The 27,087-nt window shown below is 35.7% G+C and overlaps 6 protein-coding genes and 4 non-coding genes across 29 annotated transcripts; 8 read left to right on the top strand and 2 right to left on the bottom strand.

Moving 5' to 3' along the window:
- Positions 1-151: 151 nt before the first annotated feature.
- On the bottom strand, positions 152-11,850 carry LOC111779387 (guanylyl cyclase 1). 19 transcript variants are annotated; one of them, XR_015421185.1, is made up of 13 exons: positions 11,676-11,850; positions 10,571-10,747; positions 10,292-10,416; positions 9,358-9,469; positions 9,001-9,075; positions 7,301-7,389; positions 7,039-7,100; positions 6,845-6,917; positions 6,186-6,261; positions 5,730-5,804; positions 5,467-5,523; positions 2,855-2,908; positions 152-292 (listed from the first exon to the last, which is right to left on the bottom strand). XR_015421185.1 is itself a non-coding variant. In XM_087124197.1 (11 exons), exons 2-10 carry the CDS (start codon positions 10,730-10,732, stop codon positions 5,730-5,732), a joined length of 849 nt encoding a protein of 282 aa, XP_086980323.1. In that variant the 5' UTR covers positions 10,733-10,747; positions 11,676-11,850; the 3' UTR covers positions 5,525-5,582. The 19 variants fall into 19 exon arrangements, 6 of the variants coding, with proteins under 6 accessions (XP_086980323.1, XP_086980336.1, XP_086980333.1 ...); XR_015421184.1 differs by lacking the exon at positions 152-292 and having other exon boundaries at positions 780-2,908; XR_015421179.1 differs by lacking the exon at positions 152-292 and having other exon boundaries at positions 780-2,908; positions 5,663-5,804.
- Positions 11,851-12,507: 657 nt separating this feature from the next.
- On the bottom strand, positions 12,508-15,993 carry LOC111779978 (uncharacterized). 2 transcript variants are annotated; one of them, XM_023660237.2, is made up of 2 exons: positions 15,857-15,993; positions 12,508-13,033 (listed from the first exon to the last, which is right to left on the bottom strand). In XM_023660237.2, exon 2 carries the CDS (start codon positions 12,950-12,952, stop codon positions 12,719-12,721), a length of 234 nt encoding a protein of 77 aa, XP_023516005.1. In that variant the 5' UTR covers positions 12,953-13,033; positions 15,857-15,993; the 3' UTR covers positions 12,508-12,718. The 2 variants fall into 2 exon arrangements, with proteins under 2 accessions (XP_023516005.1, XP_086977157.1); XM_087121031.1 differs by having other exon boundaries at positions 12,508-13,036.
- A 1,782-nt stretch (positions 15,994-17,775) lies between these two features.
- On the top strand, positions 17,776-20,306 carry ROPGEF5 (ROP guanine nucleotide exchange factor 5). The gene is made up of 6 exons (XM_023659473.2): positions 17,776-18,245; positions 18,318-18,434; positions 18,509-18,738; positions 18,808-19,098; positions 19,179-19,535; positions 19,617-20,306. Exons 1-6 carry the CDS (start codon positions 17,936-17,938, stop codon positions 20,100-20,102), a joined length of 1,791 nt encoding a protein of 596 aa, XP_023515241.2. The 5' UTR covers positions 17,776-17,935; the 3' UTR covers positions 20,103-20,306.
- Positions 20,307-20,771: 465 nt separating this feature from the next.
- On the top strand, positions 20,772-20,843 carry TRNAD-GUC (transfer RNA aspartic acid (anticodon GUC)). Its single transcript has one exon. It is a non-coding gene; the product is annotated as a tRNA-Asp (tRNA).
- A 93-nt stretch (positions 20,844-20,936) lies between these two features.
- Positions 20,937-21,008, top strand: TRNAD-GUC (transfer RNA aspartic acid (anticodon GUC)). The gene has a single exon. It is a non-coding gene; the product is annotated as a tRNA-Asp (tRNA).
- A 93-nt stretch (positions 21,009-21,101) lies between these two features.
- TRNAD-GUC (transfer RNA aspartic acid (anticodon GUC)) lies at positions 21,102-21,173 on the top strand. Its single transcript has one exon. It is a non-coding gene; the product is annotated as a tRNA-Asp (tRNA).
- Positions 21,174-21,266: 93 nt separating this feature from the next.
- Positions 21,267-21,338, top strand: TRNAD-GUC (transfer RNA aspartic acid (anticodon GUC)). Its single transcript has one exon. It is a non-coding gene; the product is annotated as a tRNA-Asp (tRNA).
- A 135-nt stretch (positions 21,339-21,473) lies between these two features.
- MEE60 (maternal effect embryo arrest 60) lies at positions 21,474-22,392 on the top strand. Its single transcript, XM_023660006.2, has one exon. The coding sequence runs from the start codon at positions 21,629-21,631 to the stop codon at positions 22,145-22,147; it is 519 nt and encodes a 172-aa protein (XP_023515774.1). The 5' UTR covers positions 21,474-21,628; the 3' UTR covers positions 22,148-22,392.
- Positions 22,393-23,499: 1,107 nt separating this feature from the next.
- On the top strand, positions 23,500-24,101 carry LOC111779894 (Bifunctional inhibitor/lipid-transfer protein/seed storage 2S albumin superfamily protein). Its single transcript, XM_023660121.2, has 2 exons — positions 23,500-23,883; positions 23,955-24,101. The coding sequence occupies exons 1-2, from the start codon at positions 23,538-23,540 to the stop codon at positions 23,969-23,971; spliced, it is 363 nt and encodes a 120-aa protein (XP_023515889.2). The 5' UTR covers positions 23,500-23,537; the 3' UTR covers positions 23,972-24,101.
- Positions 24,102-24,268: 167 nt separating this feature from the next.
- LOC111790523 (ras-related protein Rab2BV) lies at positions 24,269-26,227 on the top strand. Its single transcript, XM_023671446.2, has 3 exons — positions 24,269-24,533; positions 24,663-24,863; positions 25,575-26,227. The coding sequence occupies exons 2-3, from the start codon at positions 24,699-24,701 to the stop codon at positions 26,058-26,060; spliced, it is 651 nt and encodes a 216-aa protein (XP_023527214.1). The 5' UTR covers positions 24,269-24,533; positions 24,663-24,698; the 3' UTR covers positions 26,061-26,227.
- The last annotated feature ends 860 nt before the right edge of the window (positions 26,228-27,087 follow it).

Raw genomic sequence — 27,087 nt, forward strand, 5'->3', positions numbered from 1 at the left:
GAAGAGAAGGAGGAGGGTGAGGGGGGAATGTTAAGGAGAAGCTTGAGCTTTATCGAGGGTTATTGTGGATTTGGGAGACAGTTCAAAATCAAGAGAGAGAGATGAAACTGTCGAAGATGTGAAGCCAACTGGAAAGGGAGGCGGCAGTAGCTGGAGACACTTGTCCTTCAGTGCAACCCTTATGCCATATGTTACAAACCTAACCAAATGCGACCTTTCTTAACTGTGTGCCTTACTTTTATTACCATATTTACCACCGCCGTTGCGTCAGCTTCATTCCAACAGCATGAACCTGTGTCAAGGAAGGGAAGTAACATTGGTTAAGTAGAGAATTAAGGAGACAAATTATACTTTTTGTGTTCTTAATCTCACTCTTAGGCTTCGACTTTAATCATCCCTTTAAATGTCTCTCACATAAATCATTACCATATCTTAATCTGTCCTATCAATTAATCACCTTTAATCCATTTCCCACACTCCCCCTTTTTCTTTTCCTAAATATTCACATTAAATCTTCCTATTTAGATTAAAATTAACTTAAAATTTTGAAGTAAATATTAGAATTAGAACATGGGGAGAGAGGGGTATAAAATCTGTGGGTGACGGTGGAGGCACAGAAGTTTGGTGCTTACCCGGGTAACCAAAGAGAATACCTTAGAATCTGAATCTGTGACGTGGCACCAGTAGAGATTCAGCACTCTTTAACTGCCAATCTAACCAGTGGGGCCCGCCAATAGATGCCGTCTCTTTTAACGGATGTGACATTTATGCATACCGCGTTCTTTTTTTTTTTTTTAATGGATAAATGTAGCGGACCCCAAAAGGCTATCCGGTGGATTTGATAAAATTCCCGCCAAAAAAGGGGCGGACAACAAATTAAAAAGAAAATTAAAAAAGAAATTTGAAATGGAATGGAGGCAAGTTTGGAGGGTGGGGACTGACAGGTTTACCTGCCGAAAATAACACTGACTGAACTACTAAGACATGGACAACAACCCTAGTAATAATATGTTTTATTCAAAAAAAAAAAAAAAAAATTATACAAATTTAATTTTTTAAAAAAGTATTATAATTTTCTTTTAATCATTATTAAACAAAAACTATCAGTGTTAGGTTGATTTTTTTTTTTTTTTTTTTTTACCAAAATAAAAGGCCGATGAACAAAGATGTTAACTCTCAATGTTAAATTAAAGAAGAAAATTTTAAATGAATCAATTTTAATATTCTTCCAAATTTAAGAATCAAATCTATAATTTAACCCAACTTTAAGAGAATTATAAAGAATTTAAATAAAATGAGAAGATTTGATTTTAAAATGTTAATGACCATAGTAAAAAATAAATAAATGTAAAGAATAGTAAAGCAAGGGAAGTAGCAAGAAATAATGATTTGACTTGACTTGATTGGAAGGGTCTATTGACATTGTCCAAATTGAATGTTGCCGTACTCATTTTAAAACTCACACACATCCCTATAAAGTTCACCATGACAAACAATTTAATTTAATGGATAATTTGGCAGCTTTTATATATATATATTTGACTAAATTATATAAAAAAAAAATTCAATAGTTTTGAAATATATAAGCATTTAAAAAATAAAGGATGGAAATTCAAAAACACTTTCATAACTTATACAAACATTTATTTTCATTTTTGGACTTTTAGATAATAACAGCCAATAATGTAAAATTCTTTTGTCACAATCGATCATCCTACTAGTAAATAAATACAAGTCCACTTAAAAACAATTATAAAAAAAGAAAAAGAAAAAAGACAGATAAAAACTCAAATATTTTAGTAACATAAATATTTTCAAAAAGCTTTAAAATGAAATAAATTTTAAAACTTCAATAGTTGTTACTCTCATAAATATTTATTCGTCTACTTTGAATAAATTTTCTGCCACATTAAATACAATTGAATATTACAAGGCGGAACATTAAATTTTAAAAGGTCTAAAATTGAATCCTCGTAAAAATGAAATTAGAAAATTTATGGGAAACCAACATAAAGTAATATAAATCCAACCCAACTAATTATTTCAAAATTTAAAAATTATTAGAGAGTGAGAAGAGGAAAAAAAGTAGTGAATGGGCAAGCAGGGAACAGGTGTGTATGGTTGTTGGCGGGAAAAGAAAAGTAGAAAGACCAGTCAAAATCAAGGATTTTATCAAAACAAACGACTACGTACACCTAAGCGCGCGTGGGGAGAACGCGCAAGATTAGTATAGATTAATATGGTTGTGAAATGGGCAGTGTAAGTCAGGGTTGCGAAAGCGCGTGAGAAGGAAAATGGTGGTGGGGGCCAAAGCTGGTCGGCTGGCGTGCAAGGACTGGTATAAGCGAGGGAGAAAGAAATTAAAACGGAAAGAAAAAAAGAAAAAAAGAAACTCCCGCCAACAAAGAGAGAAGACAAATCCCCTATTCTAAATTCTACCCAATGGACACGTCACTCACAGTTACCGCCTCTTTCATTTCTTGTTGTTTTTGAATTTCACACACAACGGCCTTAACACTTCTACATCAATCTTTACCTAACCTATCCTCCAATCTTTCTTTCTTTTATATTGATATTATAAGTTCTTGAATTTTAGGGGTTGAGGTAGGATGGAGGTCAATGTGGCAACCAAACTATGTAGGCACCTATAATCCGCGTAACCCTATACTAGAGGACGCTGGTAAAAAAGATTACTAGATCAAGAAGAGACTATTGGAATGCCAAGGGACTACATAGGCCTATCTCCACAAACAAAATCTTAATGGTCAAATTAGGTATGCAACACGACTCTAACCTAACTTAACACTTTTTCGGTACAAGCATGAACTTAAGTAAGGAGTGTTGAACACAATACCGCACAAGTTTGAATGTCTATCTTCTAGGTCAACTCAACACCTCGATCAAGAGCCTGAATGAACCAATAACCAACGCAAAATATATCAGTATGTCAAAATATATTAATAAGACTTTTTTTTGTTAAGGAATTTACTAGAAGAAAAAACAAGAATTAAACTGATAAATTTCTCAAAGATTAAGTTAAGTTAACCTATTCTCCATGAATTCAATGGTCTTGTTTAACTCAACCAATCACTTGATAGAGCTCAAGTGGTTAAACAACAATGTCTCCTTTTTATAGTTCAACAACAATGGTTCTTCACATCAGCATCACTCTCTCATATCCCTTTCGGTCTTATAAAAGAATGCAAATATAATCATAAACTCGTGGCTTCCTCTATATCAAATGCACATTCAATCTCTTTATTTTCTACCTAAACTCTAGTTTAACACATTAGACAAATGAAGAAACTAAAAAGGAGAATTGCGGTCTCCATTTATTTGTTAAGGGATGGTAGGGCTGACGTGTTCGGCCTCACCACCAATCCAAAATTGAACTTCATCTTCACTAGGCAATATACTTTTCCGTCCTACATTTCTTTATCCATGATATGGCAGACAAACCAAAGCAATCCTGCCCAAGCTTGGTGTTTAAGCTCTGGTATAGTGACAATAAAATGCAGGAGTATCTTAATACCAAGATGTTTCTTATTACCTTTTAACATTCAACATTGAAGGAGGAAATAAAAAATAAAAGATAAAAATACCTTAAAACACATATTTCTTTCAGAGAGGACAGTCACATATCTACTTAACCCAAAATGTCAAATGGACGGGAGGAAGAAATGGCTTGAAGGTACATTGAAGGGTAGATTTAAAGGAGACAAGGTGGGGCTTATAGATGAAATGATTACAGAACAAAAAGGGAAGGAGTTTCCCCTTTTAAGATATTCATATGGGGAATAGCAGAGCTAAAACTATGAAATTAAGGTACATGACTTTTATTAAAATGAAAGGGGCCTTAAAAGACCATTTCAAAACCTATGCAAATTTCAAATCTACCCTCCAACTAGGAGTATGGGACTGTCTGGTTGAGGGTGGGTGGGTGTGGAGTGAGTGAGTGAGTGAGTGAGTGCTGTCCATTATTAATTTTGGGCCCATTCTTTTCTTTGACAAAACATTATGTGTTAAGTCTTATGATTTCTTTTTCTTTTTGCCTAGAGAAGATGATCATAACCATGTTCAACTATTTTCATCCCTCCACGTGTCCCATTCATCCTCATTATATGACAACCCGTAGCCGTAGGGCAGACTCAACATCTATGCATCCCCACACACCATGATAAATGATGAATCCCACAGATTTCCAACTGTATCCATTTCTTTTCTTTTCTTTTTTTCAATTGCTTTACCTTTTTAAAGGCAATATTATTCAAATATTCCAGACGAGATTACTTCTTTTTCTTCTTTCTTTTTTATGTGTGTGTTTTCCTTTTAGAAACGAGAGAGTTGTCGAAAATACTAGATATGTTACTAAAAGGTATCACTTTCAACAATTACCATATCAACTAAATCGCTTACTGGAAATAAAATAAAAAAAAAGAAAGAAAAGAAAGAAAAGAAAAAAAAATCCTAAACTTAACTATGAAGCTTGATCCAAATATCAGACATCAAGTAGTTTTATCAATGAAATTTGATTAAGATATCTAGTTTGAGTATCAATCAATATTCTATAACTAAATAAATGTCATCCTAAAAAGGCAATCAAAGTTTATCCTTGTAATCCAACGTTATTTGATTATCAATCTTTATGGAAATTGAAGTATTACCTAACCATTTATCTCATATCAAATGGTAAAACTTACTTCTACGGCCGTACTTGCTTATTAATATACTCATCTTTATGGGGGGTGGGTGCCCATAACATAAAATTAGGAATAAGATTACTACTTTACGAAAAGAAAAGAAAATCCTAATTTCTATTTTTTTGTGTTTGCTTCGATTTAAGAGTCGTTTCTATGACAGATGTCAACACTAAATCTAGGAACATAATTATTGACATTTGTTGGCTGATTCCTTTGTTTTTTTTTTTAATATTTGTCTACATAAAATATCTTCACATGTACTTTATCCCATCGTCCTACATTTATCTCGCATTTTAGTTTCTGATCATTTTATAATGTCTTTATTATTATTTAATATAAAATAATAATAATAATAATAATAATAAAGCTAACATCCATATATCTGTACAAACTAGTGATGTAACAATAGATTTTATTTTTTTAACAAAAAGAGAATAGTCTTGAGGTTCTAAATTATTAATGATGTTTTCGGTTTCCAATTCTTTTTTAAAGTTCTGCATATTTCCCGACATTTTTCTTTGTTTTTCTAATAAAAACAACACCATTGTTAAATAGAGCCTAACTTATTAGTGATTAGGCAAACATCAAAAGTGGGAATGGGTAGAGCCTAAATTAGAGTTCTTTGTAGCCCAATTTTGTTATATCTATTTAATAAATATATCTATTTCCATTAACTACAAAAAGGAGTAGTGGCGTGGGGGCTGCAAAAGTGGGGCATTTACGTGGGACTGCAAAAAGAATGAGCATTGAGGAGCATAACTCGTACCTTATAACATGAAGTGGACAGCAGAACATTGTCGTCAATGAACTGATGAAAATCACCCTGAAGAGAATGATTGTAAATGAGTAAAAACGAGCCCATCGTTTACAATGACCACCAGTCTAAAAACAGAATAAAAATATGGATGAATATATATATTCACAATATATAAAATGGAAAAGAAGAAATCAACGAACTATACAGTGTAATAATACAGAGTTTCAATACTCTCGTGGTATTGAGACATTGGAATGGAGACGGATATATACTCAGCAGTCGATGTTGACATTTGGAGAAAGACGAGGTGATGGGATCCTTAGCTTCCCGCTCTTCTCCAATGATACCTATAAAGACAATCAAACTCAAAAGAAAGTATAATAGTTCATCCAGGACTTCAGTTGTTTAGTTCTTGTTCGCTTCTCCCTATTCTATTGTGACAATGAATAGCTAATTTCACTTCTCCCTATTCTATTGTGACAATGAATAGCTAATTTCAGATTGTGGTGGCAGATCATACAAAAGAATCATTTGGATTTTTCAAATTTCATTGATTAGTGAGTAGTCACAATAAGTTGAGATGGACAAGCAAAGCTATGGAGCATCTCCCCCAAAAAGTCTATGCCAAAGCAAAATCAGACAAGGAAAAAGATGGAACTGAGCATGTTATTTTCTATTTTCAAATTGCCATGGAACAGATAACAAGGTGAAGCTGGTAGAAGAGGTACCAATAGGATATCTTCGTCTGTACCGAAGCATTTGCGTGCATCATCTAGACACTTCGATGAGATCCTCACATGCTTGCTGCAAAACCTTGTTGAATTATCTTCTAAATTTTTTATAACTAGCTAAAGTAATTTATCAACACCCATAAATCAGAGCGAAGTCTAGAGAATACAATTTTTTCTTGTAATATTATCAAACATATTACGGATATGTTAAAAACCACAAAAGAGGTAGCCAAATTTGTAATAATTAGGGAAAGATTGCAATTACAAAAGACACCTCTGTGAGTTGATTTAAAAAACATATTATCTTGTTGAAGTTGGTAGTTTAATTGCCATGAGATCTTGAGAACTTTACAGCTATCAACATGCTAGTCTGATCTTGAGGTTCATCTCAATTAATCTAAAGAGCACTTATCTGGGATTATGCAAAGGAAACGATACGAGGTTAGATTGTGGCACGATTTCCTTGGACCAAACTACGAATTATTCAGTTCTGTAGAATTCAAATATTTGCGACGTATGGACAATACTCATATTATACAATCATCTGAACATTTGCGATGTAATCTACTCAGACTTTTTAACACTTGAATAAAAAATGCCAGAGATTATTTAATAAAATGAATAAATTTACTATAAACTAAAGGGGAGGATAGAACCTAGAGCTGGCAGGATCTCTGATTTCAAATTGATCCGCATCAGAATCATAGCCACATACCACGATATAGTGACCTGAGAAATATATTCATTGGTAATGAGTAAAGAATTCAAACTACAATATAAGGTCCAGAGAGAGTTATACATCACAAGCATTGGTAAGCAATGTATCTAGTGAGAAAGTGGCCATACTAACCAGTATAGCTGGAGTTGCTATCACATATGCCTGACACAAGTACATCTTCCAGCCAAGACCGACTGACAAATATCCCCAAGAGCATTCCAGTCATAAGAAAATTGTGACAGGTATATTTTAGAATTAAATCTAAAAAGCGGCAATCTATGATGAAAAAGTGTAGACCATAGTTGGATTAACATGGCTGCAACATGAAATGCTAATAAAGTAGTTACTTCGAGAAAATTCAGTAGGGAATTTTAAACATTATAAATGTACATACCTCAATCTATGCTGATCAACTAACACAATAGCAACATATATCCCAGATAACATTAAGAGAGAGATTTCTTCTTTGCTGATAGATCTGCACTGTTAATTCGAGGATAGTTAACTTAATATCAAAAGACCATTAGCTTCCTATTTTAGATAGATAAAATGACACAAATCTACACTGTGTATAGGTATCTTGAACGTATTCCTTCAAACCAAAATCTCCAATTTTTCTAATACAACTTGAGAGAACAGAAACATGCATCTATGTTATGTTCACAATTTTGATTTAGCATCTTTCTTATGGTTAAGGCTTAAATAAGGTAGAGATACCCAATGACTAGGCATCCCATAGCCATCTTTGCAATTGGTTTACTTTAGCATCTTTCTTATGGTTAAGGCTTAAATAAAAATCTTCCATTTTACGCTTTTCCCCTTGAATATGTAGCTTAAGTTAGATTTATGAGTAAAATACATTTTGGTCACCCAAATTTGAACTTAGTTTCTATTTGACTCCTAAGTTTTCAAACAAACTATTTTGGTTTTCTAAATCTAAATTTAGTTCTTCAAGTTCAAGAAGTGACATGTTTGGTCCTTTGATATTTGAATTTGATTACTAATTGGTCCCTAAAGTTTGAAATTGGTTCCTAATTTGTTTCTGAGTTGAGTTGACCATTAGTTATCCTAACAGAAGAAATTAACATGAGTTCGTCAACTAACAGTCAACTCTACTAAGAGACTAACAAAAAATCAATTTCAAATTCCAGGGACTAATTGGAAATCAAACTCATATCTCAAGACTAATCATGCCAATTTTGAAATCTCAAGGACTAAAAATAACTAAATTCAAATATCAACAAAAAAAACATTTAGTTTTGAGAACTCTTGGCCAAATAGAAACTGTGATAAAATCCGAAGGACCAAAAATGTGTCTACCCAAGATTGATCTATATGACCAAAAAAATACATAATTTTGGTGGATTATTTGAATATGCAGCTTTTTCCAGGCATTTTCAATATAACAAAACAAAACATAATGGTCAAGCATTCCTCGGCATCAGGTTGGAGAGTAACAAAAATAACCAAAGATTACATTACTTTCCCAACCATAAATTTTGAACACAACCAACACCAAAGTGAATAGTCCTTCAGACAAACCTTCAAGGGCAACTATAAAAAGAATGAGCAAGTCTAAGCAACAAATAGATTATTTATTTACATCTGCTGGAAAGCTCTGAAAGGCACCATAGCATACCCCCAAGTGATCATTCATATCTTTCTCAAATAAGATGGTTTGAATTAAGGGAAAAATACACTTTTGGTCTCTAAAATTTGAACTTAATTTCTAATTGGTTGCAAAATTTCCGAAGCAAACACTTCGGTCCTTCAGAAACCAATTTCAAGCTTCATGGACTAATTAGAAATCAAATTCAAACCAAACCAAACATGTCACTTTTCAAACTTCAAGGACCAAATAGAAACTAAATTCAAATATTAAGTACAAAAAAATGTCAAAGACCAAATAAACTAAGTTAAATTGAGGAACCAATAGTACATTCTCCTCTTGAATTAACATAGAATGAATACGATGAAATTAGAAGTATACAAAAAAATATCCTTCATATATTATTACAGCAATAAAAATATGTAATATATAGGTATACATTAATCTTACAGAAAGAAATACTTGGATGTAGTAAGTGACCACACCTCAATTTTGATTCCAGCATCCACTGCCTTCTGAAATAGCTTATCGACTCGTACCAGATCATTTGCTAGTTCCTCCTGCAGAAGCTGTGTTAAGAAGCACTGCGGAAGCAAAAAGAAAGAGCCATGCCAAAACATTGTTGCCTAACAAAATGTATTTAATATTCACCCGATAAAGCAATGAGGCTTGCTCAACAGAATCGGCTTTTAACTCAAACCTTGTATGACTTCCATAGTCAATTACAGAAATGATCAACAAAATTTTTTTATGGATAGGCACAGTGGTAAATGGCACAACAGAGGCAGTCAAGTAATTTCTGCGCAAGAAACCAACAGCGCAGAAAACATTGAAAAATTCACCTTGTAAAATGATTCAACAGAATAATTAGGGTCAGCACCAAAGGTCACCGTGAAGTAGGAAAAACTGACTGAAAAGCTCTGCAACAAATATGCCAGATCGACAGTCCATATGCTGCCCAAAAAAAGTTGCAACCAGAAATTATCAGCTTCCACTTTATATACTAAAAAAAGTGAATTTTATAATGAAAGGGAGAAAAAAACTGATATATAAAAGTCGAGACATTTCAACTTGTCATCTCATTCACTTTCATTGTAGAAACCCATAAAAGTTCCTGTTTGCGTTACTAAGGAAGTAAAGACCTAAAGCAGTTAAGGAGCTTAAGTGAATGGTCACCTTGAAATGATAGTTAACTGAAAGAGAGTTCAGGAAGTCAGAAAGGGAGGTAATTTTTGACCGGCTGGAGAGGGAAAGGGAGAAGTTATGAACGGCTGGAAATTAGACTTTGGAAGAGAGACAAAGTCTCTAGAAAGCTTGAAACTCGATAAACTTCTCTATATGTTCTCATTTGTGGTTTTCCAACTGCTAGCTTTATTGACTTAGATGTTGGGACATCAGTTCCAATGGGAATAGAAAAAAATAATAATCAATCGATGATAGAAATCAGTTTATGAGAAAATGAATACAAGATTCAGCTTGTGTAGAGTGAGTGACAGCAAATTCCTCAACAAAAAGGAAAACTGACATGTTTTTTACAGTCATGGAGAAATGGCATCACATGCGTAATGGACTCGGACAGATTTCAAGTTCCTCTTAGAATACATTGCCAATTTCAACTCCCTTCCACTTATGCATAAATATATTTATATGTATAGAAAGAATAGCTCTGTAAGGAATGTTAGACATTCGTGATGAAAAAAGGATCATGTTTAATAGCTCTGTAAGGAATGTTAGACATACGTGATGAAAAAAGGATCATGTTTAAAAATAAAACACCTTGTTGTGCCGCATAGATCTGCTAGTGATTGAATATGGCAATCATGTATACCAAGAGTGTCCAGAATCATCAAAACACAAGCAAGGCCACAATCCCATTGTTGAAGCTGGTTTATGTGTGGTACCTGGCAGGATAACAAGAAACTCAACAAAGCAAAAAGAACAAGTTTACTGCCGTACATCAACACTTTGACTTTTTAGTTTATGACAGAATCATCGCATAGATTATTGGCTTGGAGAATATATTAGGATACAAGAAACGAAATCAAACAAGCTTACTTCAATGAACTGGGAGCGGGGCAGAATTGGAGCATCACGTTTTATTTTACTTAGAAACTTGTCAAATGGGTACACTTCTACTAAACTCAAATCATCTCCACCCAATTCTCTTGGTTCCTCTAGCTTGAGAATCTTGTTGAACAGAAGATAGAATGGCCACATGAGAAGCCAATTCAGCTGCAAGCAGTCACCGCTTTGAAGAGGGTTAGTCAACAGATTATATTTGTTATTCTACCAAATTCCAGAAACATGATTTCTGCTACCTTAAGACAAACAGGAAGTAAGATCCCGTGTCTGAATACTACTGAGGAATATTATCAAATGATATCAATTATAAAATATGCCAGGAGAAAGTTCATGTACATCAAAACTCGAGGACACGCTTCGTCAATCACATGTACAGTTCCAACAAAAGGTATAAACATTTAAGTCTATAAGCTTGCGTCAGATAGCTCAATTTTATCAACACTCTGCATAAGATATGTTTTATCAATTTTGTTTTTCCATCTTTTAATCTGAAACTAAAATTTCTACTACCTCAAAAATCTAAACAAAAACAGTAAGACTTGCTCCATGAATTATTACAAACAAAAATATCAAATAATAAAGGCTATAAGTCAAGACAAAAGAAAGTCCAATCAATCGTTTATCTAGCCCGAGCCCTCCCCAATCCAGTAAACATCGTTTCCACGACTTCGAGGTCAGAAATAGAACAATCTCTTCGCTTTGGATAATAAGAATCAAAATAATAATAAAAACAAATAGTGGCAAAATTTCAGATTCCAAGAACAGATTACAAACAATCCATAAGTTTCAATCATCGAAAAACATTTATTCTTAGGGAAACAAACCGAGTGGTTGTTAGAATGAAGCTGAAAATAGGTAAGAGAGAGAGAAAGAGAGAGAAAATTTTGGCGATGGTTGCATTTATTTCGATCCTTTGTTAATGGCAACTAGGAAGAACGAAAATCGGAATAAGCACAAAAAAACAGGTAAACGAAAGGATTGGAGAAACGGAAGGAAAGTAAAATATTATTGAAGCACAAAGAAACAAACTGACAACTCTTTGGCTTAAAATATTACTAATAACAGAACAAGAACAAACCTGGCAGAATTAAATGCCGCAACGATATACAAAAGCAAATCGGAATCCAATGAACCTTCTGAATTTCCGATCAGAACCAGAGAGCGATGAGCAGAAACCAGGCTGTAGTTACCTACTCCGGCTGAAATAGGAAAAGTATAAAGGCGCAGATCCTATTCTAGAAGGTTGTTGAAGAAGGATATTATTACTGGCTCCGTATTTCGCGGGTTCTTAAAAATTTCTGGCACAGTCGGGTGGGTGTACCGCCTACCGCGTATTGTCAACGACATGTCGAAACCAGGTATAGCCCAGCCCATTAAAATTAACTTGTCTTGTTGCTAATTGTCGTTTTTGAGGGTGTGAATATGAAATTTTAAGCGCCCAATTATTCTCTTAACTTTTCTCTAATTTCAGCCCCAATATTTTTTAAAATAAAATATAGAGAATAAATAAATATAATTCCATTCGAAATTTAAAGACTAAACTATTGCTTTCGCATCTTGGGTAATGCACTACATTTCTTTTAACATTACCCACTACGTTTCTTTTAATATTACCCAACATACAACAAGCGTTTTTATTTTAAATACAATATTATAGGTCCAAAATATTGTCATTTTTTAGTTTTTTCTTATGATTTTTGTTTTAAATACAATATTATAGGTCCAAAATATTGTCCTTTTTTAGTTTTCTCTTATAAACTTCCCCTCAAAGTTTGAAAATGACATGCTAGGAAGAAGTTTCCACACCCTTATAGAAAATGTTGCGTTCCCCTCTCTAACTGATATGGAATCTCACACAAACCAACTAGCATAACAATCAAAATAATTGCAATCTTGATGCAACACTAATATGAAACCAAACTAGCCATATCTTACTTCAACAAGAGAGGGAAAAATGGTCACTTCCCTCCTACCTTGACAAGTCCCAGAAGTGTTCGCTAATGGTGCAACATATGTTGCAACAAATTCAGAAGTTAAAGCAGCCCATTGTTACATTACAACAGAGAAATCAAGAATAATATGATAGATGTAAACTTTCACAGAGTTGAAGTTGGCATCTCATCATCCAGATACCAACTTTACAAAGATACACAGTGCATTGAGCATTATGAGAGGAACTCTTAAATATTGTGTTGCGTAGACAAGGCCAATAAGCTGTCCCTTCAATGATTTTGTTCTGCCTCCTGAGAATTCAGAGAAGCTCAATCCTCGACGAGCAAGAAAGCGATCTTCATTTAGAATTGCTAGCGCGTTGGCAAGAAGCAGAAAACCCTCTAGTAGCGTCCACAGACCCATTTTCCTGAGCTCTAACTTACTGGAAACACACTTCAGAGGGTTCTGAATCTAGGGACTCCTTTGTACTGATGACGTTATTATCTGCTGAATTTCGATTATACAGGATAAGAAATTGTGCAAAGAATGATGGAACCAAGGATAAAGAGGCATGAGAGTCTAGTGATAAGTCAAGCTTGCCTACGAAGCTCATTCAATTGAAATAATCTTCAGATAGGGCATGAACAGAATAACAAACCCACTTTATTATAATGCAAAAACTTGAGAGTAATTAACATAAACATCTGATCTACAACAAAGTGGAAGAGAAAAAAACGTGCACTTCAAAAGACAAATAAGAAACAAACGATGTCTACAAAAGAACTTAGTAGAAAGACTCCATCCTGGATAAGTACGCTCAACCACCAGGCACCAGCTACACTTATAAATACTCATGCCAATTTGGTATCCGACTGAAACAATTTGATTAATGTTCTTCCTTCACCACATTAATGTTCATGTTGTTACTATACTTACTCGCCAGTAGATAATGGATGTTGAACTTGTTCTCCTTCCAAATTAAATTTGAAAATCAGTCCCCCCCTGTTGGCTCCTATACTGTTATCAACGAACAATCTTTTGAAACAATGACTCGTGATAGAACTACAAGCTTATGATTTAATGCCTGGCAAAATTTATGAAATTCTTCACTTTCTACAAACTTAAATGGCAAGTCATCCAATACGACCATATAAGCAAGCATGTTCTACAATTCTCTTGCGTGAACGATGTAGTTATCAATTTACACTTAGAATCTCCCTTTCTTTCAACATAATCCGTTGACTTGTATACTTCTTACATTTATCTAAGTTCCTTATCAAATTTGTTATCCCGTTGCTCTCAGAATCACATGCGTATGTAGCCCAACAATATTTACAAGCAACCCTATAAAATTCAGGATCACATCCCTCTGTTATAATAAAATGCTCCCAAGCATCTGAAGCTTGTTTAGAAGGTTTTCCTTTCTTTAAAAATCCTACTTTACGACTACCACCTAGATTAGGATTGCCACCTTCAACTGAACGAAGAGTTTGACTAGAATAACTTTTAAAAGTCTCTGTTGTAATGATGAACTCGTCCTGGGACAAAAATCAAACCAACTCAAGAGTACTCAATTTGTAGAGTTCCTAGAGTAAAAGGCTACTGTAATTGGTTTTTTAAGAAAGAAAACACTTCTCTCTTAGGTGGGAGCCAGAACCTAAACCATTGTTGACAGAACTAAATACGCAACTTTTGACTCACATGCATACACAGGTATGACATGTTCTTTAAATAGTTCATGTAATTGGATTAACAAAATAAAAACACTAGTTACAAGGATGACATTATTGAAATTATCAACAGAACAATAGGAACAACAACGTGAAAATAGTCTTACAACCTTCTGCCTTCTAATATGATGGTTTGGGGAGCTCGAAACAGAGACTTTGGAAGAGGATGTCATATGAACCAGTGAATAAACTTCGTGGGGATGGAATAGAATCTCCATTGGTTAACAAATGGTTACGTACTAGCAATAAGAACTAGAATACGAAGAGCAATCCAAGCAAACAAAACAAGTACAGCAAAACGTTGGGTGGTGACATTTACATATAAAGTAGCAAAATGGCATCTAATTTCTTCAAATAATTTACTCTTTAGCTGCTACCCAACTATCCAGATTAAGAAATTAGTAACATTAGTTTAACACAAACTAATGGCATCCAAGTTGTAAAAGATAGAGAGAGAGAAAAAGAAACTAGACAGACAAAACAGCAAACTAGTAACAAAATCTCCAGAAATTCAAAGATATCTCTATATTCAAAACTTCGTGATGGTTGGGGACAATTTTTTCAAATACCGTAACCTAATGCCCGTGATTAGTATGGTAATACTAGTATCTTCAACGGGTTAATATCAAAGTTCTTGACTAGTGTTAAAAACCACAACCTCCACAATAGTATGATAATTTCCACTCTGAGCATAATCTCTCATGGCTTTGCTTTTGGTTTCTCCAAAAGGCCTCCTACTATGTATTCCTTACTTATAAACCCATGATCATCCCCTTAATTAGTCAAAGTGGACTCCCTCCTAACAATGCTCAATAATCCTCCCCTCGAACAAAGAACACCATAGAGTCTCCCCTGAAGTCTATGTAGCTCTCGAATAGTCTCCCCTGACTTCCTTGTTTGACACTTGAGGATTCGATTAGGAAGGCTAAGTTGAGGGCATGGATCTGATATCATGTTAGAAACCACAACCTCCATAATGGTATGATATTGTTCACTTTGGGCATGCAAAAGCTCTCATGATTTTACTTTTGGTTTTCCAGCCTCATACCAGTGTATTCCTTAATGATCATCCCCTTAATTAGCCAATATGTGACTCCCTCCCAACAAATCATCAACAGCTAGTCCAGATAAATTTGCATTCGCTTGATACTAAAACATCCCCCGTAAAATGATCCAGAAAATGGTAATTGATACTAAAACATCGCGGGTAAACTGATCCAGAAAATGGTAAGCATCGTGGAGGAAAGTTTATGACAAAATTCTCATTGGCTTGATACTAAACATGTGAAAAAATATCAGATCCACAAAAAATGGATGTTGTTGCACAATTAGCGACTTATAAGCAAGTTGTTTCAGAAGTACAGTATGCTCCATTGTTTCAAAACAGTCCAAAAATAGTAAACACAAAATTGAAAATACCAAACGAAGACCGAGAAGAGAATACATAATAGGAAGAGAATGGATTGATCCAATTTTCCACTGTTTAAATTCCTCCTTTATTAATTAAAATGAAGCTGAGCTAATCGGTACTAGAGTGGAATCGAATCGAAAGGACATACCCATTATTCAAGAAACCACCGGTGACCAGAAAACTAACCTTAAAGTCGTCAGAGAGGGAGATCAGAAGGCGGGAAGACGAGCACAAGCAAAGAGATAAGGAGATCGAACGACGGGAAGGCGAGAGTGAGATTGAACGGCGAACAAAGGCAAATCGAAGACAGCGCAAAACATTAGGGGGGTAATGTAGAAGACGGCGCGCGAATGTAGAAGTTCAGGCGCCGGTTCGGGCAAAGGCAACCAGAGGACCGAGCAGAACTCGGTCTGACTCGAATTCATGTTGACCCGAACCGTTTGATTCGGTTCCTTGCTCCCTAACCTTTTCCCTTTTATTAAATGTCGAATCTATGGCCACAGAGTTTTCACCAAACAAAAACTATATATATATATATATAACTAAATATATAATTTATAAAATTAAAAAAAAAAATTGAGACATTTAATCCATTTGAAGGCAGTAAAATAAATGTTCAAGGTTAATTTTTGGCCATTATGATTTATTATTATTTATTTATTTTATTTGTAATTTTATAAAAATAAAACTAAATTAAATGTGAATTTGAGTTAGAGTTATGTGTAGCCTTAAAAAGGGAGAAGTTTATGTATTTTAGAAAGAACATTCTAAGCTCAAAGTTCAAAATTGAAATTTAATAAACAAAAAGTTTAAATGTAAAGGGAGGGAGAAAAAGGAAGTAAATTTCATCATGAAATTGGGATAAAGTCACCATACCCTTATATTTAATCACAAAAGTCGTGGATTTCAACACTTTGTATTTGTGGGACCATCTCTAACGGCTACTTCAATAACGTGCGTCTCCGTCCATTGTGGTCTCCCTCTTGGATTTTGTACATAAAACTTTATTCTCGTTAATTTAATACCGGACGTCCAAACAAGCCGTTAGTATATGGATCCATTCTCTTTGTTTGTTTGTTTTTTTTTTTTTTTTTTTTCTTAATATTATTATTATTATTATTATTTATTTATGTGGTCCCGGCATAACTTCGTGTATTATAAAGTTTTTTTCTTTTTATTTAAAAAGTGCAAAAAAGTGACTTTTTATTTTATTTACTTTAATTCTATCTGTTAAATACTAATTATCCTGGTTAATAATAAAGAGGTACAATATATATCTTATATATATACTATTTTTTTTATTAGATTATTACGCAATCACATTTAACTATTAAAATGTATATTTATTATTTTGAAGCTAGAAGTTCACTCTAATAGAAATAGGACTATCGGTGTAAAAGGTGAAAGGTTATACTATAGTTCGTTATAGAAATGCTTAAAGGTGTTGAGTTATAAACGTGACGGTGAAGTTTCAAATAGATATTAAAAAGATTTGAGAGTCACTTTTTTACAAATTTATACCTTATCCAATGTTACAAAAAAGATAATAATATGTGTAATATGTAATCACGTTTCAAAATAAAGCTACTTTTATTATTTTTTTAAGGTTGAAATTAAACCCTATAAATAAAACAATAATACGATTTAGAGATTAAAAAAAAAAAAAAAAACTTTTGAGAGAGAACAAAAGTAAAAGTAAAAAAAAAGAAAACTACCGTGAGAGAAAAAAAAAACAGTTGGGGAGAGACAAAAAAAAATTATATGAAGGAAAAGTTTAGAAAGGATAAATAAAAAAAAAAAAAAATTAAAACTATATATATATTTATTGTTTTTGTAATTTTCTTTTAATTTCTAAGACATTTTTAAAAAATAAATGTTAATAAATAATTGGTTTCAATTGGCTCAGATATTATTATTTAAACTCATTCAAATCAAAATATACATAAAAAAAAATAGGTGAAAAAGAATCGTACTTTGAATTTGATTGAGAGAGGGGCAGCTGAAACCGGATTCAAAATTCAAGACATCACCGTTGGATTGCAGCCAATTTTCTATTTTTTTAATGTTTTTTTTTTAAACGTTGGCCTGTCCTGTTCTGTCGCACTTCCGCAGTAACCTTTAAGGAGAGAAACAGTGAGAGAGAGAGAAATTTGAAATCCTTCCGCCATGTTTGAACCTGGTGAACCATTCAAGCTTCTTTAAACCCACTGTGCTCGTTCTTTTCCTTCCCTTTTGGGGTCTCGAAATTGCTCTTCTTTTCCAAAAATGGAACCTGCTTCGGTCACAAGAAGCGAAAATGCTCACAAAATCGGTGAATCTTTTGGTTCCAATGCTGTTGGAACCGAGTCGTTTACTGACTCAAGTGCCGTGTCTGGGGAGAACGGCTCAAGCAGGTCGAGCTCCGACAATTCCGCCGGAGACTTAAAGACCACCGACTGTTCTTCACCGCCTCAACTCGGCTGGCCCATCCGCAAGGCTCAGCTTCGCAGAAGTTCAAATTCCAAAGCTCGTGAAGTTGAGCAAAACCCCAATTCCAACGATTCAAAGCTCAACAAAACGGTTCCTGAAGTTTCAGGTTAGTTTGATTTCATTCTCTGTTTAAAACCCATTTTGATTTTGGGGAGCTGATGAACTTTTTGATGAACAGAGATGGAGATGATGAAGGAGAGATTTGCAAAACTGTTGCTTGGAGAAGACATGTCAGGCTCCGGTAAAGGGGTTTCCACTGCTTTAGCCATTTCAAACTCCATTACCAATCTCTGTGGTAAGCTTTTATCTATGAAACTTCCTTTCTTTTCTGCTTTAATGGATATTTACTCTGTTTTGTTCATCTTGAAGCTACCATTTTTGGGCAACTATGGAGACTCGAACCCTTGCCCAAGGACAAAAAATCAATGTGGAGAAGAGAAATAGAGTGGCTTCTTTCTGTGAGTGACCATATAGTTGAATTAATCCCCTCTTTCCAAACATTCCCTGATGGAAGCAAGCTGGAGGTTATGACTTCCAGACCAAGATCTGATATCTTCATGAATCTTCCAGCTCTCAGAAAATTGGACAACATGCTGCTTGTAAGATTACCCTTGTTTTTGTTGCTCATTACACTGTTCAATTCCTGATATTCTTGGCCTTGTTTATAGGAAATTCTAGAGAGCTTCGTCGATACCGAGTTTTGGTATGTCGATCAAGGCATCATCGCTTCCGACGGCGATGGATCGTCGTCTTTTCGAAAAATAGTTCAAAGGCAACAGGAAAAGTGGTGGCTACCGGTGCCTCGAGTCCCGCCCGGCGGTCTTAGTGAAGATTCAAGAAAGCAATTGCATCATACTAGAGACTGCACAAACCAGATATTGAAGGCTGCAATGGCTATCAATAATGTTGCCTTGGCTGACATGGAGGTGCCTGAATCATACTTGGAGACACTTCCTAAGGTTTGGATGGCAGTGGTTTTAAATTTTGTGTAAAACATAATGCCTTGAAGAACTGCTTGAATTTTGAAACTTTGCTGCAGAATGGGAGAGCTTGTTTAGGGGATGTTATATACCGGTATATTACGTCGGAGCGTTTTTCTTCTGAGAATTTGCTCGATTGCCTCGACTTATCCTCCGAACATGTTGCTCTAGATGTTGCCAATCGTGTCGAGGCTGCGATCTATGTCTGGCGGCGTCGAGCTCATTCAAAACCATTGATCAATCCAGCTCGTTCTACTGCAAGATCATCTTGGGAGATGGTGAAGGATCTAATGATTGATGGTGACAAGAGAGAGTTCTTAGCTAAAAGAGCTGAGAGCCTCTTGAATTCATTGAAGCAACGGTTTCCTACACTAACACAAACCACTTTAGACACTAGCAAGATCCAATTCAACAAGGTACCAATGTTCACTCTTCCACTTTGTTGTTGTTATCATTCATTTCATATTCATATTCATATCATGTAATGCACATTTCAGGATGTTGGAAAGTCCATTCTTGAGAGCTACTCAAGGGTGTTAGAGAGTTTTGCATTCAACATCATTGCTCGAATTGACGATTTGCTTCACGTCGACGACTTGACTAAACATTCGGATAGGTTGACATCGGTCGGGACGGTTAATGTAGTTGGTCATAAGAAGGGCGCTTACTCGGTGCATCTCTCGAGCACTCCATATAAACTCGCATCCACAACTCCATTGGTTAGTCCAGCCAAAACGGAGAGAGTGCCATTTCTGAACAACAAGAACATAAGCAAGCCTCCTCGGCGCGGGTTCGGAGTGAAAAGAGTGTTGACGAATTATCTTGGCGTCGATACGAAAGCGAAAACGTGCATAGATTCGATTGAAGGGGCTGCTTCAATTCAGAACATTGTTGTGAATGGCAGTTCAGAGCGGAGAAACAGTTCTTCTGCAGATCAAAGTGTGGTGAGCTGCAGCAAATTGCTGGCTGACAAGATCAAATAGTCAATGGAGGAGGATAAAGAGGAAGAACATAGTATACAGAAATAGAGTAGAATCAATTTGTTGTAAAAACTCTTTCTGTGAGAAATTATTTGTATTTATTTGATGATGCTTGAGTTCTGCTTTTTTAGAACCTAAAGCTGTTTTTTCTAGAATTGCTTGTATTGTTGTATTGTGCTATATTGTTCTTGAGCAACTTTTTATTTATTTATTTATTTTGTTTTTTTCCGCTCACAAAAACTATCCCTTCCCACCCCGAGCCTCACTCGATGGTCTAGTAGATATGTTGAACACAACTTTTTAACGAGGAATATTTGCCATCTTTGATTTAGTTAATATTTTAATTTTTTTCTTATAAATATTTAGCGATTCAATCCGCACGATCCCCGGCAACGGCGAATATTTTTTAGTTTTCAATACGACTTGTCGTCCAATGTCCTATATCGTGAAGGCGAAGTCTGTGCTGCTTTCTTTATGTTTTGTCTTGTTTTCTACTAAAGGCGTCAAGTCGTTGTAGTATAGTGGTGAGTATTCTCGTCTGTCACGCGGGTGACCCGGGTTCGACCCCCGGCAACGGCGAGTTTTTTTTTACAGTTTTTCAAAACGATTTGTCGTCCCACGTAGTCTGAGTTACTTTGTCTATCAACTACTGTTTCCCGGTTCAAACCTCAAGTCGTTGTAGTATAGTGGTGAGTATTCCCGCCTGTCACGCGGGTGACCCGGGTTCGATCCCCGGCAACGGCGAGTATTTTTTTACCGTTTTTCAAAACGACTTGTCGTCCCACGTAGTCTGTGTTACTTGTCTATATTCTTAGTGTTTCCCGGTTCAAACGTCAAGTCGTTGTAGTATAGTGGTAAGTATTCCCGCCTGTCACGCGGGTGACCCGGGTTCGATCCCCGGCAACGGCGAGTATTTTTTAACAGTTTTTCAAAACGACTTGTCGTCCCACGTAGTCTGCGTTACTTTGTCTATCAACTACTGTTTCCCGGTTCAAACCTCAAGTCGTTGTAGTATAGTGGTGAGTATTCCCGCCTGTCACGCGGGTGACCCGGGTTCGATCCCCGGCAACGGCGAGTATTTTTTTACCGTTTTTCAAAACGACTTGTCGTCCCACGTAGTCTGCGTTACTTGTCTATGCTCTTAGTGTTTCCCGCTTCAAACGTCAAGTCGTTGTAGTATAGTGGTAAGTATTCCCGCCTGTCACGCGGGTGACCCGGGTTCGATCCCCGGCAACGGCGAAATTGTTTTTACGTTTTTCCAGTGTTTTAATACGACTTGTCGTCAAGTATCCCATATCGTGAAGGCGAAGTGTGCGTTACTTTGTCTATTTTCAACAAGAACGTCATGTCGTTCCAATAAAGAGCAAAACTTCCTTCCGACAGGAAGAAGTGCACGATTGTTTCCTATCCTCTCTCACCTTTCTCAATTTCTTCGCCCACTTTACCAATCGCGTAAACCACGCGTTTCAATCAATTCCCTTCTCCATTCCACTCCCGCCGGGATCTGCCATTCCTCCGCCATCTGCAAAATGCCGACCGGCACCAACATTCACATGTCCGCCCTAGACGGCATCGTAAACGTCAATTCCATGTTCACTCTGGCCGTCTTCTTAGGCTTAGCCTGGAACCCCAACGACCCGACGAACAATCTCGTGGAAAGCCCTAATTGCTTGGCCGCCCCTAACGTCGCCGAGAATCTGGTAGCCTTCCATGTCTATTCCTTCAGCTCCTTCCTCTTCTCCAGCTTAATCGCCCTCGGCCTTAAGCAGGCCATCCGGATCTCCAAAACCCCCTTCTATCACCCCACCGAGTTCTTCGTTCGCGTCAACAAAACGGCCGTCCGAATCGGGATGCTGGTTTCCGGAATCGGCTCGGTTTGCGGCTGTGGATTCCTCATGATGGCGCTTATCAATGTTGTTCAGATCAAACTTGGTACTCTGAGCTGCGGTAGCTCTCAGACTTACGCGGCGGTGGTTCCGCTCGTGATTTTGGTTCCATTTGCCCTTGTGATTTACATCTGCCTTGTTTCTTACGCTTTTATCAATTAGATCGCTGCGTATTTCCTGAAAATACCACGATTCTTGATCTCCTTACCTGTAGTGTTTTTAATTCTTGTTATACTGTTTCGGTATCGTTATCAATCGTCAGGTCGAGATTGAATGGAGTCCAGATCTTGGGTTATTTCGGACTGGAAATTTGTACCGTTATCGTTTAGGTGTTGATTCAGTCCACTTTGCTTGGACTCGGAAGAAAATAGACAGAACGAGAAACTCGGTTCATCTTTGCTCCTTCATTTTGTTCATCTTCATTGGAATGCTTCTTAATTATCATTTTCTTAACTACTTTATCTTCATCCAGCTAAGTTGAAATATGAACTCATTTTGTAAATGTCCTCACTTGTTCATATGACCGAAATAATATAAACTATTCTAACCCAAACTTTAGGTTGTGATATATATATATATATATATATATATATATATATATATATATATATATATATATTTCTGTTTAGATTGATCAAGAAGATTAAAAATATTTTACAAAATTACTTGTGAATAGGTGTTGATGGGCGGAGACTCGGAAGCCTTTCCAACCACCTATATAATTCTTTGTTTTTGTAAAATTTATCAGAATTCTTAATTTTTTCCAATTTATTATTATTTTAAAAAATAGTAGTTTCATTTTCAATATTAAGTATATTAAAAAGTTATAATAACTCAATATATTTTTATTTTTATAAGAAACACATATAAACCTGATTTTCTAGAAAAATCTACCATATAATCTAATTTAAATATTACAATTAGAGTCTGTACAAAGGGAGATAGGTGGAGATTTGAGTGGAGATGGGAACAAAGAAAATAATCTCATCTCCCGTCCTATTTGTCTAACGTAAAAAAATTCACATTCCCTTTTCCATTTTCAGTCTAAACGGGAATCTCTCTTTGGATAAAATGGATATCACTATTCGTGAATGTGTGAATATGTGACGTCCCCCCACATTGGCTAGGGAGGAGAACAAACCACAATTTATAAGAGTGTGGATTGACTATTCATATCAACCACTTAGCAATGGGAAAGTGGTAAGTCGGTTTGTAAATGTAAATGGAATGTCCTTTAAGCCCAAAATAAATTGCCAAATGATTTAGTGGAGATAGTGCTGCCCAAATTAACAAATGTCATTTCCTCAAGTGATACCACTTTATTAAGTGGGTTCACCTACAACCACAAAAAAAATACAATACGAATATTAGTAACAAATTAACTTTTTTTTAATAATATTATTTTTAAATTTACATAATTAGTGCAATATCCACTTAAAGTTGTGGATTTCACACACAAACCCCAACTCCTCCAAGAACAGTTGCTATTCCTCGACTATAAAACTGGCCTTTGGGAACCCATGTCTTCATCGCATTGAAGAACAAGCAGAGAATGGAGTCTCTCAACAAATACACTTCTCTCCTGCTGTTTCTAGCGCTGTTTCTGGTTACTGCAAGGTGTGATTATTATGGTCAACAAAGGGGCGAGTGTGCCCCGTCTAATCCCGAAAGAGAGGCCTTCAAAATGATGCCGTGTTTAGCTGCTTCCAAAGACCCTTACTATCCAGTTTCTCATAGATGCTGCGATCAAGTCAGGAAATTAGGCCAAAGCACCAGCTGTCTCTGTGCTGTTATGTTGTCCAACACAGCTGCAATGGTTGGAGCTAAGCCTGAAATTGCTATCACCATTCCAAAACGTTGCAACATTGCTGAACGCCCCGTTGGCTACAACTGTGGAGGTTTGTATATCTACGTTGATTAGAGAGGAGAACGAAACATTTATAATTACTATCTGCTTTACATTTTGCAGGCTATGAACTACCTTGAAGCTGCATTCTCTGCTCCAACTATGTTGGAAGTTTAGGGGAGAAATCATGTGTATTGTGCTTATTGTAAACCTATAGTGACTTACATCACTTGAGAAATAAATAAAAACATCGTGTTTGTCGTTAAAAAATTGTGTTCCGATGCATAATGGTAATTTTGTGCATCGTTGAGGGTTAAATGGTAATTTTGGTCAATATATAGTTTGACTTTTATAAAAAAAAAAAAAAAAAAAAAGGTAATTGGGAAGTTATTGGCAGTTTGCATTAAAAAAGAAAAAAAGGTTACATATTAATAATGTTTGTTTATGGAAAATGAAGGGGAGAAAATAGAAACGGCGATTATTTTAAATAATTTTCCATTTATGCCCATGCGGCGTTCTGTGCCACATGAAAGGCCGTCTTCAGTGCCTTTCCCTCCGTTTTTCCGTTTTCTTTTCATTGGTTCTCTAAAATCCCTCGTCTTTCCTTAAAACTCGCTAATTAAATTTCTAAGAAGTTTCAAAAAATTCCTAATCCAATTTCCACTCTCCCTTCTTCCCAATCCATTCACCATTTTCTTTATGGTTAGTTCTTCCTTCTCTTTTAATCCTCCATCGATCGTGTTTTTTTTTCTTTAAGCTGTTATTATGCACGCAAAATGCGATTGCTAATGCGTTTCTTTGTTCTGAATCGTATGTCGTTGGATCTGGCAGGTGTTAGGCTTGGAATTTGTTTAGGAATTTGATCAAATGGCTTACAAGGTGGATCACGAATACGATTATCTCTTCAAGATCGTTTTGATCGGTGATTCTGGCGTTGGAAAGTCCAACATTCTTTCCAGGTTTACGCGGAACGAGTTCTGTTTGGAGTCCAAATCCACAATTGGAGTTGAATTCGCTACGCGGACTTTGCAGGTTGGCTACGCTACCTCCTTTTTTTGTTCCTTTTCCTCCTTCAATTTGAAGTCATATCCGTATTAGGTATTAACCTCGATGAAGATCGATGAATTACTTTCTATAGTTGATCGTAAATTTCCGTTACTTAATTAACAATTATAGAAGTTTTCGAGAATTTTTTATCAGGAGATTTTGGATCGATCACGACGAACTCGAATAAATTAGAAGATCGCTATCATAATTGTATAAATAGGCTTGGTTTGGAAATCCTGTCCTCCTTTCCCCCAAGTATGAATCTGACTCGGAACAATGCATATTGATGCACATTTTTCGTCCATTTCAATTGTTTATGAACGGATTTGAAGCACAAGTGTTTAGAATTAGACTGTGTGGAGTAAGTCAAAGTGTTTTTCGTCCATTTCAATTGTTTATGAACGGATTTGAAGCACAAGTGTTTAGAATTAGACTGTGTGGAGTAAGTCAAAGTGTTTTTCGTCCATTTCAATTGTTTCAATTGTGAATCTGACTCGGAACAATACATAATGATGCACATTTTCGTCCATTTCAATTGCTTATGAACGGATTTGAGGCAAAAGTGTTTAGAATTAGACTATGGAGTAAGTCAACAATGATCAACAATCGAGAATGACATTTGCTTTATCTTTTTGGATTGATAAATTGATTCTGTATGATTAAAGTAAATGAATGTTTAGAATTGGTTTGAGACAGGTAGAGGGGAAGACAGTGAAGGCCCAAATATGGGACACAGCAGGGCAAGAGAGATACCGAGCCATAACGAGTGCATATTACAGGGGAGCAGTGGGGGCACTTCTGGTATATGATATTACCAAGAGACAAACCTTTGACAATGTCCAAAGATGGCTACGCGAACTGAGAGACCATGCTGATTCCAACATCGTGATCATGATGGCCGGAAACAAGGCTGATCTGAACCATCTCCGGGCAGTTTCCGCGGAAGATGCTCAGGTATTGGCAGAGAAAGAAGGGCTGTCATTTCTAGAGACCTCAGCCTTGGAGGCCTTGAATGTGGAGAAGGCTTTTCAGACCATTTTGCTCGACATTTACCACATCATTAGCAAGAAAGCTTTGGCCGCTCAGGAAGCCGCTTCCACCCCCGGCATCCCTCACGGCACCACCATCAACGTCGCTAATATCTCAGGCAATTACAACAAGAGAACTTGTTGCTCTAATTGATCTAGTGATGATGATGATGATGATGGTTTGAGGGAAACAAAACAAAGGGGGCTGGTGGTAGGAACTTAAAAGGAAGAGTTTTTTTTCCCCCTTTTCTTTTTGTTGTTGTAAAAGGCACCATGAATAGAGAGAGATACCCTTTCATTTTTTTTTTTTTTTTTTTTTTTCTTTTATAGATGGAAAAAACTCAGACTGCTTCTTCAATTTCTATAGGAACTTCTGTTTTGTTTCTGTGGAAAATGGGAGATTTTTCATCCAGGATGTAGCTTCTTCGATTATTATTGTTATGATTATGATTTTGATTATTATTGTCATTCTTTTTTAAATAAATTCTTAACTAATAGTTTTGTTTCTTTCAAGAGAATGGCCATTGATGAAGGACAAGTCAATACCTGGTAATCGCAGGAGGTAAAAATGTTAGAAACCTGAGATTACAGTAACGTAGAGAAGCCCGAGATTTTGTTGTTCTATTGAGTGAGATCTTTAGATTGTTGTTGGTGCCAAATTCAATTATTGGTCTCTCTTTCTCGGATTTGATACCATTCTTTCTTCGCTCTTTAATGGAAGCTTTGTTGGATAGCTGAGAGATGAGTCAAGGGGAAGAAAATCATGAGTTGGAAAAAATAAAAATAAAGTTACGAGAAGTGAACATTTTCATGTTATTATAGACTGTCGTGGTTCTTAATATATTTGTCTTAATTGAAACAATATCATATTATAGACGGTCGTGGTTCTTAATATACTTGCCTTTACTGAAACAATATCATATTATTATAGAGTGTCGTGATTTCTAATATGCTTGCCTCTACTGAGTCAATATCATATTATATGCTTGCCTTTACCGAGTCAATATCATATTATATGCTTGCCTTTACTGAGTCAATATCATATTGTTGTAGAAATGCTTGCCTTTACTAGATGTTAAATTACAAGTGTAGTTAGGTTCAATTATTCCAGTACTAATAATTTTTCAGATATAAAAATTGAATTTAATGTCCAATAAAATTATGAATTTTTAATTATACGT

This window comes from Cucurbita pepo, chromosome 1 (genome assembly GCF_057944985.1).
Source record: "Cucurbita pepo subsp. pepo isolate OVF chromosome 1, ASM5794498v1, whole genome shotgun sequence".
Taxonomy (NCBI): Eukaryota; Viridiplantae; Streptophyta; class Magnoliopsida; order Cucurbitales; family Cucurbitaceae; genus Cucurbita; species Cucurbita pepo.